The 21,579-nt window shown below is 37.9% G+C and overlaps 1 protein-coding gene across 2 annotated transcripts in view; it reads right to left on the bottom strand.

The window, feature by feature from the left end:
* EXOC3L2 (exocyst complex component 3 like 2) overlaps positions 1–21,579 on the bottom strand; it is a 640,637-nt gene that overhangs the window by 189,626 nt on the left and 429,432 nt on the right. For both annotated transcript variants that reach the window (XM_044062610.1, XM_044062617.1), the window contains 2 exons: positions 7,279–7,393; positions 4,369–4,479 (listed from right to left, as the gene is read on the bottom strand). In XM_044062610.1, the coding sequence (XP_043918545.1) occupies positions 4,369–4,479; positions 7,279–7,393 (226 nt within the window). The remainder of the gene's footprint in view (positions 1–4,368; positions 4,480–7,278; positions 7,394–21,579) is intronic.

The following is a 21,579-nucleotide window of genomic DNA, read 5'->3' as shown; positions in this document are numbered from 1 at the left end:
ATGTAATGGAATCCCCTATGACAAAGGTACTGGGTACATTGTTTGTCTTGCCTTATGGGCTTTATTTTCAGGGGTCCATTGGGTGTAGGCTTAAGTGGGTTCTTGGTGTTGGTTTTGTTGTATGTTTTAGAAATTGCTGAGGATGGGCATTGCCATTTGCAGATTTAGGAGGTCTTTGAGGTTTGGGGAAATTGCTTTTTACTGCATCAGCATTACATGGCCTAAGGGTGTGGACACTATGTGTGTTCTTGACAACCTAGTTTGTGTGTGAGATTTTTGCTTCCAAGGAAATTGTGTATGTATGTCTCTTGCATACTGTGTTGGTTTCTTTAATGATTAAATTGTTGTCTGTGAACATGAGACAATTGCTACATTTTCTCAGGATACCCATGTGTGCGAAGCTGGCTATGGTGACATTTGGCAATTTTTCTATCCATACTGTCTGGATCTGTATTAGTGTGGGCTATTAGGGTTTGAGGAATGTTTTTATAGAGGTGTCCTAGGGTGGTCTCTAGGTTTAGTGACTAGAGTTGAATAGTGCATTAGTGTAATCTGACATGCAAGTTAGTTCTTCTGAGCTTAACTTCTTACAATGTGTCATTAACTGCAGGTTACACACCTAGTGCCATTTCTATAGGGAAACTTGACTGTCCAGGCACTTGTGTCTATATAGTACACTGCCAAATGCTGCTGCCACTCTTAATTTACAACAGCAGGAATGAAAGTGAAACATTACCCCTGAGCCCTCTGGCAAATAAATGAGTACACTTTGGACCCATCCAGAGCACTTTCCAGCTGGATAGACCAGGCAAATACCTTCTGCCACAAGATGGATGACCTTAGCCCTCTTCATGTAAAAGCTCAGCCAAAAAGGATCCTTAAGGGCAATGCAACAACATACAATTACTCCCTAATTAAATTGCCCCTTTACATGGAGAGTATAAGACAAAACAGTTCAAGTGCCAAACAATAAAGGAGAAAAGGTGATTTGTAGCAAAAATACACTTTAAATGCATAGAACATTGCAAAATACAAGCATAGATTACGTAAACAGTGAAAAACAAGTGTAATATTTCAGTTTAAGAATGTATCTTTGCCTGGATGGCACTGCATTCAGTGGAAACACCTCTTGAAGCACAGGTTTGCTGAACTCTATGGAAATGAGCTAGCAGCTTTCTTCTGTGTTTTCCATTTCAGATGGACCAGGTTTCCAACTACTGTCACTTGATGGAAAATCCCAGTCCTCTTAATGTAAAAGCTCAAAAAAGTATGCTTGAAACTGTATGCTACCACAAATCAGCTTTAACAAACTAGCTAGACAAGGTGATTTCAAGTCAATCAGACCAAAAGCAAGACAGTTTGAGCAAATGCATTAATGTCAGCCTTAAATACAGACGAATGCACAAATAAAACAATAATTCAGTAGATGATCACTTATATAGCTTCTCTAAATTTAGTTTTTAAATACAAGTACTTAGCTTGTGCCTGGATGGCACATGATGTAAGTAAATCACTTCAGAGGCACAGGCAAGGACACCAAGCATTTTTGAGCAGTGTGGGAATCAGTCAAGAGCTTCGCAAACATGCCACATTTATACAGGCACTTAAAACACAGGAAACTATGTAGAATCTATTTAGCAGGGCCAAACATGCAGGAAGTCATCAAGTAAGTACAAACAAAAATACAAAATAGCAAATTGCACAGTAACACTGCCAGTAAAGCTTCTCAAAGGTACACTTCTCAGCAAGCAAACAGTGGAATACATGGGTACCTGAAAAAGATTTAAAGTGCAAAATCTACTAAATTAATAAAGCCACTAAATTAATTGCAAAACAATAAAATTAATCTTCTGTCTGCCAAGGATGGCACAGGATTTATTCAAGACCCTCTCAGAGTGTGGCAAAGATGCTAAACAGATGGGAGTTCTCTGGAAATGACAATTTGTCATAATCCTGCCGTCACTATAGCTACTGAACCATTTAAAAGCTATTAGTAGGAAGCCAATGTTCTCAAAAGTCTGAATGTGTTTGTTATCTGAAACATTATAGAAAGCTCTCATTAATGCCAAACATATTAACTTATAGATTTTCCAATGTGAAATTCTTCAAACATATATTAACTATGTCAAAAGGAACTGTTGTGGTTCCACAACTCGGTCTAAAGCTATACCGAGTGTATGATAGCAATGGTATTTTTTTTTAGGAGTTTGTGAACCCATTTTGTATAACATTCAGTAAGTTATTGAAGAACGTGTAAGAGACACCCATACCACCTATAGCTGCTTGGGAAGGCTTTAATTTCTGATGTCAATATACTTTGATGTAGTCACCTGATCTCTGAAGTGAAAATGAAAACATCATTCTTGTGAAAATATGTTTGTGGTAGTGTAGTTACACCACTCCAAATATATCATGTTGAACTTCCCTTCTAACCATACCTCTCAATTGTCCAGATTTTTCCTCACATTTTTAGTCTGTTCCTCTTAACATTTGTGGTTTTCTGGCAAATTATTGCGGATTGAAGTCACTAAATAATTATTTGTTTGAGTTTCAGACTTCATGTCCTTTAGAAAATGCATGCTAATGCAAATCCTGTTATTCTAGCTACTTTCTAAGATTTTAAGAGTAATATTTAAAATCTGCCCATATTTCTGGGCCTTTGCACCCCCCCCCATTAGTTTTGCCTTTGTCCAGATTTGTTGTGCTAAGAGGTTGAGAGGTATGTGCCTAAGTACACATAAGCATTTTCACAGACAATGCATACAAAGTCCATCATCCAACATAATACATAGTCACACAAGCTGCAATTGTGAATTGCCAGCAAAATTCTGAATAAGATTATGGAAGAAATTAACCATTTACAAATGTATGTAAAAATGAGCTGTAAACAAGAAGGCATGAATTTCAGAGAGCAAGTGTATTCAGTGTATTGATATCAAGTGCAAATACTGGAATATTAGGAGAAGGACAATATGGAAGAATCTAAAGGATACAGTGATGCTACTCCAGGAAGACCAGCCACAATATGATCAATCACTGCTGTTACCCCACAAACTTCAAGCTTATTTTTCTGTCAATGCACCTGGTTAAGTTTGATTTTCTTCTGTCTACTTTGCAGACTTACATGTGTGGATTTACACTGCATAGACATACACACATGCACCTGACAGCACCATAGCATAAATAAACAATGTACAATGGATTGGCAGCTTTGCTACATTTAAGGTTTCCAGATTTTATGCCTCCATGGGATTGTTGTCATATAACTATATCTCAGCCTGTGCACTTCCTTTGAATCTAGTAACAAAGGAAAAATTGCCTTTGGGATTGCAAAAGACTTCATGTTGCTTTCATTTCTAAGAACAGGGCCCCTGCATAGGCTGACAAGGACATGCAGAACTCTAATCATGATTTCAAAATGGGAGTTGGGCTTACTACACCGGAATACTTCGAATTTTTGCATTACTATTACATGCCAATATAAAAAGTCTGTACTGCGGAATAGCACCTTGAAGTTAATGTGCTTTGCTGCATAGAGACCTCACCTGTATGTCAGATCTGGCCCTGTAGACATTAAATGGGTAATAGTCAATGACAGCAGTTATACATCCTAGACGTTGGTGGGCCTTGTCCTTGAAAAGAGGGGATGGGAGTGCAGTCTGAGGACTGCATTCAACAGACAGTGTTGTGTAGGAGCTGTCCCCTTTGTATACAGGCATCAGCTCCAAACATTATATATTTTTAAAGCTTGAAGTGCAGTTTGGAAGCATGGCACAACAACACAATTTGCATACCTTGCATGATTGTGGTATAACACTGCAGGAAAAACAAAGTTTTACCTGTTTAGAATGTGCAAATGCAGTGTTATAGCAGATATGCAGTTGGCACTGTGGTAAGAACAAGCTACTGTGATTGTCACCAGGACCTGTATGTCAGGAATTATAGTGCAGGAATTCACAAATACAGTTGGAGCTCTGGGGATTGTCACCTTTGTTCATTTTCAGTGGTTATGTGACAGGATCTGCAATTACTAGATGATGCCAGCAATAGGAAATGAGGTCTGTTAACATAGAATGCTGGTGAATGCTATGACCTGCACCTGACATAGTGAGCACATTCCAAAGATGCAGACTGGCATATGTCAGGAAGTGTAGGGAGAGTACCGCCCCCAGTATGATGTCATATAAGCAGATAGAGTTACAATGTAGTGTCAGGGTATGGAGATGTACTTTCATATCAAGGTTGTATCGCAGAATGGTGGCAGTCCCTGCTATGCTACTCCAAAGTTTTAGATGTTGGCCCCTATGTCTTAGTTAAAGAAGACATTAAGATACATAAGCAGAAATTTCATTTGAAATAGACACTTACTTTGATAACTTTGGTAGGAAATATGGATTCAAATTCCTCTATTGTTGAACTTCCTTTCCATCTCTGTTCTTCTTTATCTAATTCTTGCTTCATGTCTTCAGTGATTATTTCCTAAAACATAAAAGATAAAGGACTTAGTTTTTTGTTTTTGATAATGAGACATCCATGTAATGATAAAAATGCAGTTTGTTCATACTTCTCAACTGCTCTTACATTATCATGCATGCAATTCTTCAGTTATAACTAAGAGAACACAACTTTCAGATATGACCTGGGATGTACAGAATGGAATAGAAAATGTTAATGACCACTGGCAAACAATAAACAATAACAGTATAATACATCTCACACTAATAATGACAGCATCATTTGTTTTTTCCAAAACTAAGAAAAATAGGAAGAGGTATTTTCACTTGGTCCTGATCGCCATTTTTTTCTGCAGGTATACATCAAAGTAACAGCTGAGTTTCCTGATACCTCAAGCCCAGTTTTAAAGGAACTGCTTGTACCCAGCAAAACTGATTTGAAATATTGCTACAGATTTTCAGACAGCAAGAAGCCATAAAGTGAACTAAAATTAATGAACAACTCATCAATATGAAGAAAAGAGACCCAGTTTGCAAAACATAAAATGAAACCAGCTTTAACTCGTTGAGACATACAAGAAGCACATGCTTCACATCAGGACTGATTAGCTCAACTTGTTTCATGCATGTTCAGAAATAAAAACTGTAGTTTCTGACCTTGTAGGACTAAACTGAGAATCTCTGTATGATACCATGACTTCGGTGATTACAGTATATAGTGCAGCTGTGGGAGTTCAACTTCATTTCGCAGTTCCATTAGAAATGAGGTTTGGAACAGACCATTTTGTCCTGGGACATCTTCAAGTGGGGCTAGATACATAGGTTAGCAGGAATTGGGTTACTGCAGTTATTACAAATAAAGCACACTACACCCTTTAAACACCTTGTCTGGGAAAGTAGTATCCATGAAACAATGCAGGTAAAGCTAGATAACTGTTAGGAACAGGGTTTAATATATCCGAACAAACATATAAAGACTGCGTTTGAGTACTGTAAAAAAAAATTACATTGACATCTGTTCTGTACAGAGCTGTGTCCGGTACCTACCTCAGTTTAATAACTTTTTTTTACTTCACTTGTAAAAAGTGACTGTGACTGCCCGTCTACTTTCTTCCTCTCTTTCTGTGACTCTGAGCTGCTCATAAGCAAGCCAGCAGCACAAAAGGCAGAAGCAAGCCGAAAAAAAAAAAAAGATAAGGGAATTTTCTTCAACTAACTTTCACCAACGATAGCCGACTCCATAGCAGTAGCACAAGTAAATACTGTGCTTAGTTAGTGTGCTACAGGCCACTACTGATGGTTTTTTCACTCTCTTTTTTGATAATAGAGTGGGAACCAATCAGTAGCAATCCAGCCATCCATGTCACGTACGTGACTGCGGATGTGACAGTCTGAACCCCCTTCTACTTACTGTGCGGTTAAAAACCGCATAGACATCTGGGCATCACACTGATGCCTTCTCTCATATCAAGACTGCCTGTAAAGCAGTCTAGACTTACAGAAACGGTCATTCGCTAAATAAAATAAATAAATAAATAAAAAATACCTGGAACTCGGCGAGCATGCACAGTTTGAGTTCTGGGACTTTGCAAGTCGGTCGGACTCAATAGACAAAATATTTTACATGTTTAATTTTTTTTTAATTCAAATGCAAACGTGAATCTTTGCGCTGGGAGGGCTGCAGTCCTGCAGTCTGATGGCATGAGCCGCCACTGCCATTACCATTCAAAAATGTGCATGCTGACTGGTCAGCCCAACCAGCATGCCTATTGTAAAATCCAGCATATACCAATAGAAAAAAGTCCAGTCACCCAGACTTTCTTCAATTAATATATGTCATGACTTTCCAGTTTTCTTGAGCTAACAAGTTGAGAAGTACAAAATTTGAAATTCAGAGAGTTTATAGTTGTAAAACAAGACTAAAAAGGTCATACAGAAAAATTAATTGTTTAAAAAACACAAAAAGAAAAATCTAGCAAAGCTAGACTTTCCACTGTGTGATACCTTAAACCTCTTGTATCAGAGACAACACAGGATATATGCAAACTACCTTTAATGATATCAGGTGTTTCAGCCAACTGGCAATTCTGAATGTCCATGACTTTTTCATTTACTTTTACATCTATTTATGGACAATTTCAGACCAATAAAGCCAAATCCCTCTGGCTATGGACATTCACGTTGCTGCCTTATGGCATCATCAGAACAGCATAAAAGGAATGTTTGCATTCCTGGTGTTGATAATACTGGATTTGCCCACACTCAGCCATGGGTTATTGTTGTACTAAGTACAGCATTCATGCAATACGGTTTCAATACATAGCAGTTTGTAAGATGTATATTAAAACAGAAATTAACATATATCTATATATATATATATATATATATATATATATATATATATATATAGAGAGAGAGAGAGAGAGAGAGAAATAATGCCACAGCAGAACCATTTGTACATACTTCATTTATATACATACATTTCATAACACTGTATTATCAGATATGATAAGAAGCATGCCACGGATAAATTCAAACATTTCTTTTTTAGTCACAAACATGCACAGTGGCCTCCTCTTTTTTCAAACATTCCTTTAGAGGGAAATACTACACCCTGCAGTTGTTTCCCAGAATGGTACAATCGAAGCTAAAATGGTGTAAAAATGTGCTTATGTTGTCCATTATGAGAAAAAATTAAGATTAGGAATGGACAGTTAGAAATTAGTACCACAGTAAAAGTAAGCAAACAGAAAGAATTATTATTTTCTGATGCAGAATTCACACGTCTTTCCAGTTAAGTTTTATTAAGTTCTCCAGGCCTTACCTGAACCATAAAGAAACAGTTTTCTTCCAGGTTGTCTGCTACTGTTCGTGGCAGAAGTGGATCGATTTCCTTGATTCCCATTAGAGGATCTAGAGCTAAGTGCCTCAGCACCTCTCTGTGGAAAATAAATGAAAGTGTTTGACAGAGTGGCAACATTGCTTGTATGCATGGTCAAACTTTATATGTAAACTAAAGCACGCAAATGTAACACACAGTTTTACAACTCTGCATGAAAATTCATTGACCTGAAATAAATTAATTAATTAGATAAAAAGCACATTCCTAGATAAACCTTGAAACAGACATTTGCTTTCTTTGGCTTTTACACAGACAACAAAAACAACTAAAATATTTAAACTGGCACTTGCCTCAGGTCATCAAAGTGGAAGTACTTGTATGCTAATTATTACTGATGGAAAATATAGATGTACCTGTGTCAGTCACTGATAAGCATGTACAGTAGAACTGAGAAGAGCATGTAAACTTTATAAGGAAACCATGGGATTCTACTCAGAATGACTTAGCTGTGTCAGTCACTGGTATGCATGTGCATTAGAACTGAGCACAACGTGTAAACTTTATTGGGAAACCATGGGATTATACTCAGAAAGAGACATAGCTGTGACAGTCACTAGTAAGCATGTACTGTAGAACTGAGCAGAATGTGTACATTTTATAGAGAAACCATGGGATTACACTCAGAAAGAGATGTAACTGTATCAATCACTGGTAACTATGTACAGTAGAACTGAGTAGAATGTGTAAACTTTAGAGGAAAACTGTGGGATTATACTCATGGAAATTTTCCATTGTTAGGATAATGTCAAAACACAAATCACTGTTCTGGCTAGCAGAAATCCCTCGGAGTACATGTCTCCACTGTCATGTTAGGGTCATAAGAGAGTATGTATATATATTAAAAGGAAATGGATGCATGCCCAACTCAGTCTTTACTTTTTGTTTTATATTGTCATGATTTGTTAGTTTCAAGTAGTTCATTAGTCCTCCAGGCCATGACCTGAAAGCAGTTCAAAGAACATATTCTTTCTAAGCATTTTACAATATTTTATTGACATAAGAAATTATTTTTTTTAATCATGCTGATATCAATTAATTTTGTATAATGTACCCAGTCATACCAAAATGTCATACTGGTATCAAGTATCCCAGTATTTTATGACTTTAAATGTTTGTTTTGTTTAGGGAAATAATTGTTTAAATAACTTGGACAATTATACCACTTGTAATTAAAAAATCCTTATCATGGACACCTAGGAATTTACAGGTCTTTCCTGAGTATATGAGGCTCCTGTTTGTAATCAGGCTCCATCTTCCATCTTCTTATTGTTCTTTTATGTTTCTTGCTTCAGTAACAGAAAAAGAAGCACAGAGACTTGGGAGAACAAAAAAGATGAAAACTGTGAAAAACAATGGAGGTTCATTCAAGCTGCTCACACAGGAATCAGCATTATAATTGATATTACCAACTCTGACATAGTGATTTTATTGCCACATGCTCCAGCATCTGCAGCACAGACTAGCTCTCCCCTCGCACAGGATGGCACCTGTTTAATGTTTTATTATCCTGTACCTCTGCTGCTTCAACAAAGGATTCAAGATAATGAAGTCCTTGTTCATCAGGCTGTTTCAAGTCAAGCAATTGTGGTCAAAATGGCTCTAACATCTGAGGCCAGATAATCCTTTTCTCCTATCTCCCTGTAAGTCTCCAGACGCTCTCCATGTTTTGTCCAATCCCCCATTCTGAATATCTTACATTTGAAGAGCACAAGTAGACAAGTGGGAAAACCTATAACCTGATATGGGCATGTATATGCCTGAACAAGTCCTGACTTATTGTTGTACGAAACCCACATCTGTTATCCAGATAGCTAGATTCATGTGACTTGGGGGATAGAAATCAGTGGAGTTTCCTAAATGTAATTCAACTTACAAAATGTCAGGGTACAAAGGAGTAGAAGAGAAAAAGAGTAAAGTCTCATTCCTCTTTCTCCTTTATTCAGTTCAGGTAAAGGTTAAAATGATAAGGATCGAACTTTTTCAGAACTAATTAGATCCTGCACTGCTCATGATACAGACTTTAGATGTGACACTCCCCTACCTTCAATTCTTTAGAACCTGATAGTCAGCTACATCTCTCAACACACTCAACAGATTTTTACAAAGTCCAGAAGCAGAGGAAATTTCTGTAAAAAACACATCTAACCCTACTGTTATTGATCTGTGTATGAGTGGTCAAACAAAACAGCTCAACAGAAAGTTAAAAAAGAAAAGTGAGGACATTTTTGTGAGATTTCAGAAAATAATGTGCACATCTACAACTGTAATCATGTGGGCCATTAACTATAAGGCCCATGTACTGCACTATCAGGTTGCATTTATTAAACAAGAGGATGGCACAGCGTAGTGTATTCAGAATGCTTCTCTTAATAATAGAATGATAAATCTGGCCCAGAGTGCAGGCATGGTGGGATTACATCTTATCAAGGAATGTTTACAACTTGAAGTTCTTGGTGATCCTACTTACAGATGACCACGCTTTGAAATTGCTCAGTGAATCATGAGAACCTAATGATGCTAAAGGGGAGACAACAGAAGGAGACAGGATTTAATCAGACTGCTAAGTTACAATAAAACAAATGTCCTGCTGAGTTATGGAGATGGCAGATGAAAAACTGGATCATGTTCTTCAAATATGTAGTAATCTGAAGAAAGAGGCTAATTGGCTAAAAATAGTAAATATTTTTAAAAGTAAAAATAGTATGAGAAAGAAAACATTTACATGCAGCTGTGACAAAGTTGCAGTAATGAAAATAACTGCTGGACGTGGTTACATTTGAAAAAAAATGCCTTTAGGCAGATTCAGGCTGACCTTGTACGATTAACGGTTAAAAGAGAAGATTTGGGGAAGCTCTTGCATGCACAAAATGTTTGGGGTGGTTGACAATGGTCCAAGCATATGACGACTAGGTGGTGAGAGGAGAGAAATTTGAACTAAATATTTCTGCTAATAAATCTGATATGTCTTAAGGGACACACTATGAAGAGAAATTATGTAGCAAAGCAAAGCAAAGGTGCGTGTGGTTTCTTTCAAAGATTCCTAATTTAGTTGCAAAATGGCTTGTCATAACCTTTAAGAGACGAGCCCATTTTATATCCAGACCTGCCTTGGAAGATTGTGTTTTGTTTCTAAGCAAAGAGTGATAGTTCAGTGCATAGACGTGGGAAGTCTGTCAGTTAAACACAGACAGTTTAATGCTAGGAACTGCTAACAGCATTCATCTTGTTGTTGCGAGTTTGATACTCTCATTGTCTCTTAGCATACTGTACACCCTGAATAGGCCTTTTAACCAGACATTACTCCTGAGCCACTGGGGTAAACAATGAAGCAGATACAAGTAAATAAAAAAGAAGCAGGGCAGAGGGTGTGGCTTAAGGATATGGTGAGCAGCTTGATCAAGGAGAATGTTGTTGAGGGTGTGACTGTGCAGGAACAGGATAATGTTAAGGCACTACAGAGAGGTACAAGTACATACAGGATATGGACAGAAGAAAGAGAGAGGTATCTGAATGACTTTAAAAGGAGGATGTGAAACAGCTTGAGCACAACTGGCCTGAAGAGTCAAAAGTAGAAAGTGAAAGGAGACAGAAAGAGGAAGAATTCAGAAAGACCTATGATGGAGGAGACTGGAGCAAAAATCTGAAAGGAGGAAGGAGAGATGGACAATACAAGGAGAGACTGCAGCAAAACTAATGACAAAGAAGCTGAATGATCTTAAAGTATAGAAGAATACAGTGGTGATAGAAAAAAGAGGGGGGTAGAATGGGTAAGCAAACTAAGAAGACTTGAGAGGTGTTTCTAGATCTTTATGAGGCTTCTTACAGGTGGACAGGGATGGAACAGAAGAAGTGGAGGAAAATAATTAGTTTTGGAAATGTGAATGTTTGATAGAGGGGGTAAAAACTTTATTGGAAAGAGGACTGCTACATATGAAGCTTGCGATGCAGTTAAATACTTAAGTAAAGTTAGATCTGTTCTGTACTTATATACTGAGGGAAAAAACAACTGAAGTTGAGGAGGGTGTTGATGAATGGGGTTACAGAGCTACATCAATCACCAAGACAGAAAGTGGTAGTGAATGGAGCTCTGATCAGGAAATTAGGGTTAAATAAGGGATGAAGGCAAGGCTGGCCCCTTCCCCAAAATACTGTTGTTGTTCACTGAGGTGGATCAAAATGACTAAGAAGGGCTCTGGTGAAATTGAAAAAGTTGTTAAAGAAATTAAATTCTAAAAATCTGTTCATAGATGACTATATTGTTTTATTAATGGAAGCTGTGTCCGGTTTGCTAATGATGTCATTGTAATTTAAGTAGTTTAGGAAAAAGTGGGACTTAGTGTTCACAAATTAATATCCACAGCTGTTACCTTTAGTTGGCAGGCAGGACTCCACATGGTTACAGAGCTGGAAAATTATGTGAGAATTTGATTGCATTATGCCATTATGTAGACACGAGAGAAAAAACAGAGCAAGTGGTTGGAAGATCATTTAGGAAAACGATGGAGACCAGTGGGTACTTTATGAAGAAAAATACATGTAACTCATATGATGATATAGTAATAGAGTCAATAATAATTTAGGGACCTATAATTAAGTCCTAAGGAAGAAGAAGGTAAACTGCAAGATCTGTGTTAGAGATATATGTGCATGGGTTTGACAGCATGCATTACAAGGTTAAGAATAGCACTATATGATAATTTGGATATCTGAAGCCTGAGGTCTGTAATCCAAATATATGCAGTGTGGTGGTTAGTCTAGGCAGATATGAGATCAGACATATAGGGTGAGAAGAAGCCTGAACAGTTTGCCAGTAGAAGGAAACTGAGGGGGTATATTTTCATATGTATTTACTAAGCATGTGGGCTAGGACACCGCTACTCAAGGTGACAAAGGGGTTACAATAAGGTTAACAGAATCAAACCCTGTGCCACAAAAAGCAGCTTGTTAATTGTTCATGTACATAATCTTCTATGCTATCTGCTCAGAAGGTAGGTGAAGTACAATAGTGATGGAAAATTAATGTTTATTTTGGGGAAGAAGAAATTAGGCAGCTGTTTGGGAAGATAATGGCACTACCATGGTAGGTCACACATTTAAGAAGTGCAGAACAGATGTCAAACGGGAGAGAGCTAGAAGTAAATTTGTTCTGGAGGAGCAAGATAGGTTAGGATATTGCAGCATGCAGGGTGCCAAAGCAAAGCACATGAAAAGAGTTACAGTAAGTAACTTGAATGAAAAAAGATAAAGGGCAGTATGCTTATGAATAAAAAGCAGAAGAAGGATTGTGTAAGATGTACAAAACATTAGGGCAAGGACAAGGCAGACAAGCATGGGAAATAGAAGGATTTATTGAAAGGGGAGGACCCAGAATGAGGAGGAGCAGAATAGGAGTAACAGATATGTCAAGTATTTCAGAGGCTAAAAGGAGTGACCTTGGATGTCAGTCAGGAGGAGGGTTTAGTGCAGAGGTGCTAAACAATACCAAGTAGATTGAAGAGAGAAGAGATGAAGGCCCAGGACAATTGTAAGAGGTATTCAGAGCAAGGTGAGGGAGTCTGGACATGTTGTATACATGTTTTAATGTGAGGAGAGTAAGTGGAAGTCATTAGTTTTTGAGGAACAGATAAGGTCTAGTGATATACAGGGAGATTAGAAATTGTGGTTGCTATGAAAAGGTTGGGAGACAGAACAGCAGCAGTTTTGTTGGATGATTATGGAAGAGAAGATAAAGACAGAGATTAGAAAAGAATGGAAGAAGGAGGAAGCAGGGGAGGAGATGAGAGTAGGATAATAATATAAAATCAGTAAAGAAAGTAATGAAGCAGTTTGGCGGCATTTCTGATACATTTGGGGTTGTTTATTAAAATATCTGCAAACTCTTGAGAGAGGCCTCTACTTAGCAGGAAAAGGTCTGCTTCTATATGTCATGTTCATGAATCTAATGACCTGGAAGATCTGAGATAATTCCAAATAATCATATATTTTTCGAGAGTTGTTATTTGTTTTGAAGGAAGCTAAAAGGCAAACATCTAGAAAGTCAAGCCTTTCTAAATGATGCAGCAGATTTTCTCAGTGGTATGAAAACAAATACTTATGCCATGCTACTTGCTCAGTCTTTCAGTTACTAGAATACCCAACCTCTTTATTTAACAGGAGCATGGCTATTTCCTCCTTTAATGTGAAATTATCTGCAATTACATCTGTATGTCTGTTTCTTCAGGTAGAAGTTCACAGCTCATTGCAAAACAGTATCAAAAAGGGGATTATTTATTTATTTTACATTTGTTGACCGGGCTAGTCTAGCTGGACATATATCCGTTTACAGTAGAGGCCCGGGGAGAAAAGCTCCAGTAAAGATAAAATTACAGTGATTTGTAACAATAAAAAATTTATAACAATAATAAAAAAGATTTTTTTCTACATAGAATTATAAATGGTACAAGAGAGGATAGCAATAACATTTGAAAACTTGTAAGTCATGTTCTACAAGAGAGGATAGCAAAAACATTTAAAAACGTATAAGTCATGTTCTACAAAAAAATAATAAGAACTAAATACTAAGGATAAAATAATCTAAGGCATACCTTAAGATTCAACTCTCATCTCCAGAAGGCATCAGGTAGGGGCTTAGTAAGGGGACAGGAAAAAAAATTTAGGTGTATTGAGAATTACTTTCAGTCGGGATTGGTACAGGGACATAGCCAATGTGAAGTAAGATGTTCTTTGACTTGTCTTTTGAACAGAGAGGTAGACTCGAGTAGTTATATTTTGAGGGAGTTGATTCCAGTGTTTACCTATGGAATTAGAAAATAATGCATCCCCAGCTTTATTATATGATTTAGTTATGGATACTAGGAACTTATTTGCAGAATGAAGTGTGGTTAGGTTCTTGTATGGAGAAATAAAGTTTGCCAGGCTCGGAGTATTATCAGGGAAATGAAGAGTTTTATGAATGATAAGTAATTGTTGGTACAATAGGTGGTTCTTTAGTTCTAGCCAGTTTAGCTGTTTGAGGTTGTGACAGTGGTGAGTTCTAAGGGGAGTAGCATTAATGAATCTAGCTATACTGTTGTAGCAGGTAGAGAGTTTGTTGATGTTATTTTTAGATAGTGTGGTAAATATAGCTGAAGCATAAAAAAGGGTGGAAAGCAGGTGGGTCTGTGCAATGGTTTTTCTAGCTGCTGGGTTAAGGAAGGGTTTAATTCTATAGAGTGTCCCAATTTTTGTATTAACAGCTTTAATAGTAGTGTTAATTTGTTCATCAAAGTTAAGATGGTTGTCAATGGTTACACCTAATAGTCGAGTGGTATTGTCAGGGTTAATACAGGTGGCATTATTTGAGGAGATAGTGAAGAAAGGTGTAGGAGATTTATTAGTAGGAGTAAAGAGAAGTAGCTTTGTTTTTTTGGGGTTAAGGAGGAGGCAGTGCTGCATAAACCATTTGTCAACGTTATGAAAGGTTGTTTGGGTGATGGACTGGAGAGAGGGAACATCTGTAGCAGAGCAGATCAATGTTGAGTCATCTGCATATTGGATGCAGGTCGCTTGTGGCACATTCAAATAAAGGTCATTGATAAATACTGAGAAAAGAAGGGGTCCAAGGATAGATCCTTGTGGAACACCAACATTTACTGGGAGTAAGGATGATAGGTTATTCCCCCAAAGCACTGCTTGTTGCCTGTTTTCGAGATATCTTCTAAAGCACTGTAAAGAATGTGAGCTTAGAGAGAGGATGTTAAGTTTTTCAAGAAGTATGTTATGGTTAACCATATCAAAAGCTTTTGATAGGTCTATGAATAGTGCAGAAGAGAAACGGTTATTATTTCGATTTTTATTGATGGAGTCAGCAAAGGAAAGAAGGGCAGTTGTAGTGCTATGGTGAGGCCTGAAACCATGTTGACAGTCAGCTAGAAGTTTGTTTTGAAGAAGGTAGTTAAGAAATTGTTTGTGTATGCACCTTTCCATTATCTTAGCTAATGGGGACAGTAAGGCAATAGGACGATAGTTGGATAGTTCAGAGGAAGGGCCCCCTTTATGAAGGGGAATTATGTGAGATATTTTCCAAATTGTAGGGATTTTCCTTTCAGAGATGGTCCTATTTATCAGAATAGATATTGGGTGATAAATAGCTTTTGCAGCAATTTGTAAGAATTCGGATGGGAGTTTGTCAGCAGATGGGGTGCAAGGTTTTAGTTTTAAGAGAAGCTTATATATGATAGATGATGAGACAGGTTGGATTTGAAAGGCATTAGTAGAGGCTGGAGAGATATTTTGTGGGGAGGCAATAGGTGTCGGTAGTGAGTTGGCTAGGGTTAGAATAGCTTCGGTAAAGTAGTTATTAAAGGCATCTGGGATTTGAGTAGAGGAGTTAGGGTTAAATCCTGTAGGAGTAGGAGTAGGAGATTGTCCTGGTTTAAGAAGTTTATTTACACCTGACCAAATTTTTTGAGGGGTATTTTGAGTAGTTTTTTGAAGATGAAGATAAAATTCCTTTTTATCACTAAGAGTGTCTTTCTTGGTAGTATTTCTTAACTCTTTATAGAGGAGATGATCAGGATTATTGTCCTCATAATTCTAAGGAACCCTGTAGCTACTGCTTGGGACTTACATTTTTTAACTGAAAACCTACCTCTTCTTCCTCTTGAAGTTGTGAAAACTTAGTACCACATATTACTTTCCTGGAAAATCTGTCAGTATCAGTAACATCAGTCAGGCAGCCTGGAAGACTTCTGAGCTGCAAGCACTGGTGCATCAGCAGCCATGTCCACCTTTATATAGGAACAGGGTATTATGAAGGAGTTTGGTACATCAGCAGCCATGCACACATTATATAGGAACACAGCAAGATGAAGGAGTTTGGTACGTCAGCAGCTGTGTCCACCTTTATATAGGAACAGGGTATTATGAAGGAGTTTGGTACATCAGCAGCCATGCACACATTATATAGGAACACAGCAAGATGAAGGAGTTTGGTACGTCAGCAGCTGTGTTCACCTTTATATAGGAACAGGGTATGATCAAGGAGTTTGGTACATCAGCAGCCATGCACTCATTATATAGGAACACAGCAAGATGAAGGAGTTTGGTACATCAGCAGCTGTGTTCACCTTTATATAGGAACAGGGTATGATGAAGGAGTTTGGTACATCAGCAGCCATGCACACATTGTATAGGAACACAGCATGATGAAGGAGTTTGGTACATCAGCAGCTGTGTTCACCTTTATATAGGAACAGGGTATGATGAAGGAGTTTGGTACATCAGCAGCCATGCACTCATTATATAGGAACACAGCATGATGAAGGAGTTTGGTACATCAGCAGCTGTGTTCACCTTTATATAGGAACAGGGTATGATGAAGGAGTTTGGTACATCAGCAGTCATGCACACATTATATAGGAACACAGCATGATGAAGGAGTTTGGTACATCAGCAGCTGTGTTCACCTTTATATAGGAACAGGGTATGATGAAGGAGTTTGGTACATCAGCAGCCATGCACACATTATATAGGAACACAGCATGATGAAGGAGTTTGGTACATCAGCAGCTGTGTTCACCTTTATATAGGAACAGGGTATGATGAAGGAGTTTGGTACATCAGCAGCCATGCACACATTATATAGGAACACAGCATGATGAAGGAGTTTGGTACATCAGCAGCTGTGTTCACCTTTATATAGGAACAGGGTATGATGAAGGAGTTTGGTACATCAGCAGCCATGCACACATTATATAGGAACACAGCATGATGAAGGAGTTTGGTACATCAGCAGCTGTGTTCACCTTTATATAGGAACAGGGTATGATGAAGGAATTTGGTACATCAGCAGCCATGCACACATTATATAGGAACACAGCATGATGAAGGAGTTTGGTACATCAGCAGCTGTGTTCACCTTTATATAGGAACAGGGTATGATGAAGGAGTTTGGTACATCAGCAGCCATGCACACATTATATAGGAACACAGCATGATGAAGGAGTTTGGTACATCAGCAGCTGTGTTCACCTTATATAGGAACAGGGTATGATGAAGGAGTTTGGTACATCAGCAGCCATGCACACATTATATAGGAACACAGCATGATGAAGGAGTTTGGTACATCAGCAGCTGTGTTCACCTTTATATAGGAACAGGGTATGATGAAGGAATTTGGTACATCAGCAGCCATGCACACATTATATAAGAACACACCATGATGAAGGAGTTTGGTACATCAGCAGCTGTGTTCACCTTTATATAGCAACAGGGTATGATGAAGGAGTTTGGTACATCAGCAGCCATGCACTCATTATATAGGAACACAGCATGATGAAGGAGTTTGTTACATCAGCAGCTGTGTTCACCTTTATATAGGAACAGGGTATGATGAAGGAGTTTGGTACATCAGCAGCCATGCACACATTATATAGGAACACAGCAAGATGAAGGAGTTTGGTACATCAGCAGCCATGCACACATTATATAGGAACACAGCAAGATGAAGGAGTTTGGTACATCAGCAGCCATGCACACATTATATAGGAGCACATTATGATGAAGGAGATTGTTGCATCAGCACCCATGCACACGTTACATAGGAAAAGGGTATTATGAGGGAAGGGGAAAGCCCTCGCTCATGACACCAGCAGTTTTTGGACAGGTTATGATGAAGGAGAACCCCCGCACTCATAACTAAAGCAGTTTTTGATATACATATAATGCCAGTTCAAATAACTGTCTTCTTTCCTAAGTTAAAAAAAAAGAGAGAAAATAATTCTGCATTACATGGATCAGAACATGGCTGTCAATTACTATTCTGAGAAAATGAAATTAAAACTGATCATATTGTTGCTTCTTTTATGAAAAGAAGGCAAGATAATTCAGTAAGTAATCTCTTCTGTTATGATAACTAATTTCATTAACTTTTGTGAGAGCAAAATAACACTCTAGGGCTCACTTCACCAAATCACTAGAAGCTGCTGGTCTTTGTTTAAGACCTTATCTGCCTGGATTGTTTGTTGGTCTTTCAGTCACATGTTGTTAAAACCTACAAATTTTAAGTCCAGTCTAAGAGTAGGACAGAATCTCTTGCAGGCAAGATTTTGAGCATCTTGTCTAAAATGAAAACTTGTGGTTCACTACTTTGTGTTGTGCTACCCAGAGATGTAGCTAGCTATTCTGGTGTCTGGTGCTGTCCTCTGTCTGGCAACCTCACTGTCAACTTAACGCTGAGGAATGAAAAAAAAATGTATGTTCCCTGATCTTGCAATCCTAATGTAAGGAGCAAGCAAGGCCCAGTTAAGAAGTAGAAAAAAATCTTCTGTTAAACTGTAGCAAGCAGTTTACTACATTTGTACCTAACAGTTTGTGGAACACATGAGATGGGAGCATTAAAACCTTACTTCATTTCAGATGATAAATCCACACAGGCTTCAGTGAATGTCGGTATTGCAGTGAAGACCCACTTATGTTCCCTAATAATCTGTGGCTGCCCCCCCCCGCCCCCCCCCCCCCGATGTACACCCCAGCTACACTTGTGCTGCCACTCATATTGTCTCTTGCAAGAGGGCATTGCATGCCAGCAGTATAGCAGCAGCTTAACATGCTTGCTTACCACTGTCAGATAGCATACTGCTCATAAAGTTAACCATCTGCTGTAGGAGCTGCACTGGACAATTAGCAGTGTTGACTATGGTGGTAGAAACATTAAACATAGGCTACAAGAACTTTTAGAAACAGAACAGTTCACCATGAAGCAAACAGGATGAACAGACTACAGTGGTTATGGGCACTGACCTGCATGCTACATTTAACTAGGATGGAATGACTAATAAATTGACTGCTATTTATTTGGCAGGTGATTTAGGATATTGCAGAAATCAAAATGTTGGCAATTTACAATAGAACAGTGATAGAGAAATGGGCAGGTGAAACAGCCTTTACAGGCAAGGCAGTCCTAATGCAAACAATAAAAGGGCAAGAACTGTTTGTACTGATGGGACAACAGCACTGGAAGTAATTTGCTTGCAAAGTAACTACATGACTTAAGGAAAGGTCAGTATCAGAACAATGCTTAATTCCAGTACTCTTTTGAGTGTGCAACAACTCCCAGAGGGTATGGCCTGAGCCTTTAAAAAATGACGTTATCCCATTACAGTGCAAATATTCATGTCTCTGAAGCCAGAAGTCTTACTAGAAAAATAATGGCAAACTATTTAAGATAAATTAATCTTTAAGTTAGTGGCACTCATTCAGTTTGATGCTTTAAAATGAATTTTAAAAGCCAAAATAAAGGCAGTGAGTATTAACTTTGTAATGTTGTATAAACAGCTTATGATGTCTTAATAACCATTCAAGCAAAACACATACTGCCAGCAAGATTTTCTTCATACAGCTGTGAGCTTTCATATGAGGCTATTTAGTTCTGTTTGTGTTACCAGAATGTTGAGATATTTAGAGAAATAAAACAAAGAGTAAAAAGGTCACACAGAAAAAATAAACAGTAAATACCAAAAGAAAAATCTAGCAAGGCAGCATGGGATATATGCATATGAGGGCATCAGGTGTTTCAGCTATACAGCAATTCTGAATGTCTATGGCTTTTTTCTTTTTAAGTCTATTTATGGACAAATTCAAGCCAATAAAGCCAAACCCCACTAGCTGTGGACATGTATGTTTCAACCTTCTTATGTCATCATCAACACAGTATAAATGGAATGCTTGGCTAACCTTTAGAAACACAGGGTTGTCAAACCCAGCTGATATACATAACCGTTGGATGTCTGCAAAATATCCGAACCAACAAACTAAAACAATGAGTAAAAGGTCACACAGAAAAAACAATCAAAAAAAAAAAAAAACAAAAGAAAAATCTAGCAAGGCTAGACTTTCCACTGTGAGATTCCTTAAACCTCTTGTATCTAATACTTTTTGGTTTTTCTCTGTGACCATTTTACTCATTGTTTGGTTGGGATACTTTGCAGACACCCTAATGGTTAAAGATATCAGCTGGGTACAACAACCTTGTGTTTCTAAAGGTTAGCCAAACATTCCATTTATGCTGTGTTGATGATGCCATAAGAAGGATGAAACATGCATGTCTACAGCTAGTGAGATTTGACTTTATTGGCCTGCATCTGTCCATAAATAGACTTAAAAAGAAAAAAAAGTCATGAACATTCAGACTTGCCATATAGCTGAAACACCTGATGTCCTAAAGGGGTCATTTGCATATATCCCGTGTCGTCTCTAATATAAGAGGTTTAAGGAATCACACAGTGGAAAGTCTTGCCTTGCTAGATTTTTCTTTTGGTTTTACTGAATATTTAGAGAAATATGAAAATTATTGCAGCACAAATAAACCTAGCTACATTAGACGGAGGTCAGATATCAATACAATTGTGTTTGCCATCATGCATGACTTAAGTTGAAATCTTCTGATAACTTGCATGTAGCATGGTTTCTAAATTACTAATGCAAATGTGAACAAGCAAAATTTGACGCCTAGTGGTATCAGTAGGATGTAACTGCAGAAAGACCTGGAGGCACACTTGGCTATAACAAGTTAAAGGTGCAATTATTTATTTATTTTTTTTAAATGAAAACAGCAAATCTCACTAGTTAAGGGAAAAAAGAACTCGGCTCAAGTGAGTGAAAATAATTCTGTTTTTTTTATTATTATTATGTTAATTACCAACATAGTACAGAATGGCATTGAAACCTTGTACAGGAAAAACAAAAGGCATGATCTGATGCGAAGGTCCAGGCAAAGTACAATGACAAAGAAATGTATAATAATGCCAAATTCAAATCCGGTGCCATAGCCTCCTATTTTTAGTACAGCAGAAGCTACTGAGACTGAAATGAGCCTAAATGTAGTCATCCCAAGAACATGGCACACTGACAACTGTTGTAAGTATCATTGTCCAACAACTTTACATTGCTATAGATGGAGCGTACAGGACAGAGGACCCAAGGAACATTAAGTGCACATGAGAGGTGGCAGAGATGAAAAAAGGTTTAGGTGACTTTTTCTAAGAGCACTTGTAAAAACATGAAGCAGCATCCCAAAAACATTCCTACCTGAAAATGAAATGGAGTGTAGCTTGCCATCTATGTTGCACTGAGCTGCAAAGAAACCTCCTCAACCTAACAGTATCACTGTCTGTAAGAACATATACAGTGACTCCAGCAGTATTATTAAGGATACCTCTAGACAGACTTGAATGTCTTCAGTCC

The sequence above is a fragment of the Protopterus annectens genome, chromosome 1.part0 (assembly GCF_019279795.1).
Source record: "Protopterus annectens isolate FY-2018-M chromosome 1.part0, PAN1.0, whole genome shotgun sequence".
Lineage (NCBI taxonomy): Eukaryota > Metazoa > Chordata > Ceratodontiformes > Protopteridae > Protopterus > Protopterus annectens.
This window is presented reverse-complemented; position numbering and strand designations above follow the sequence as displayed.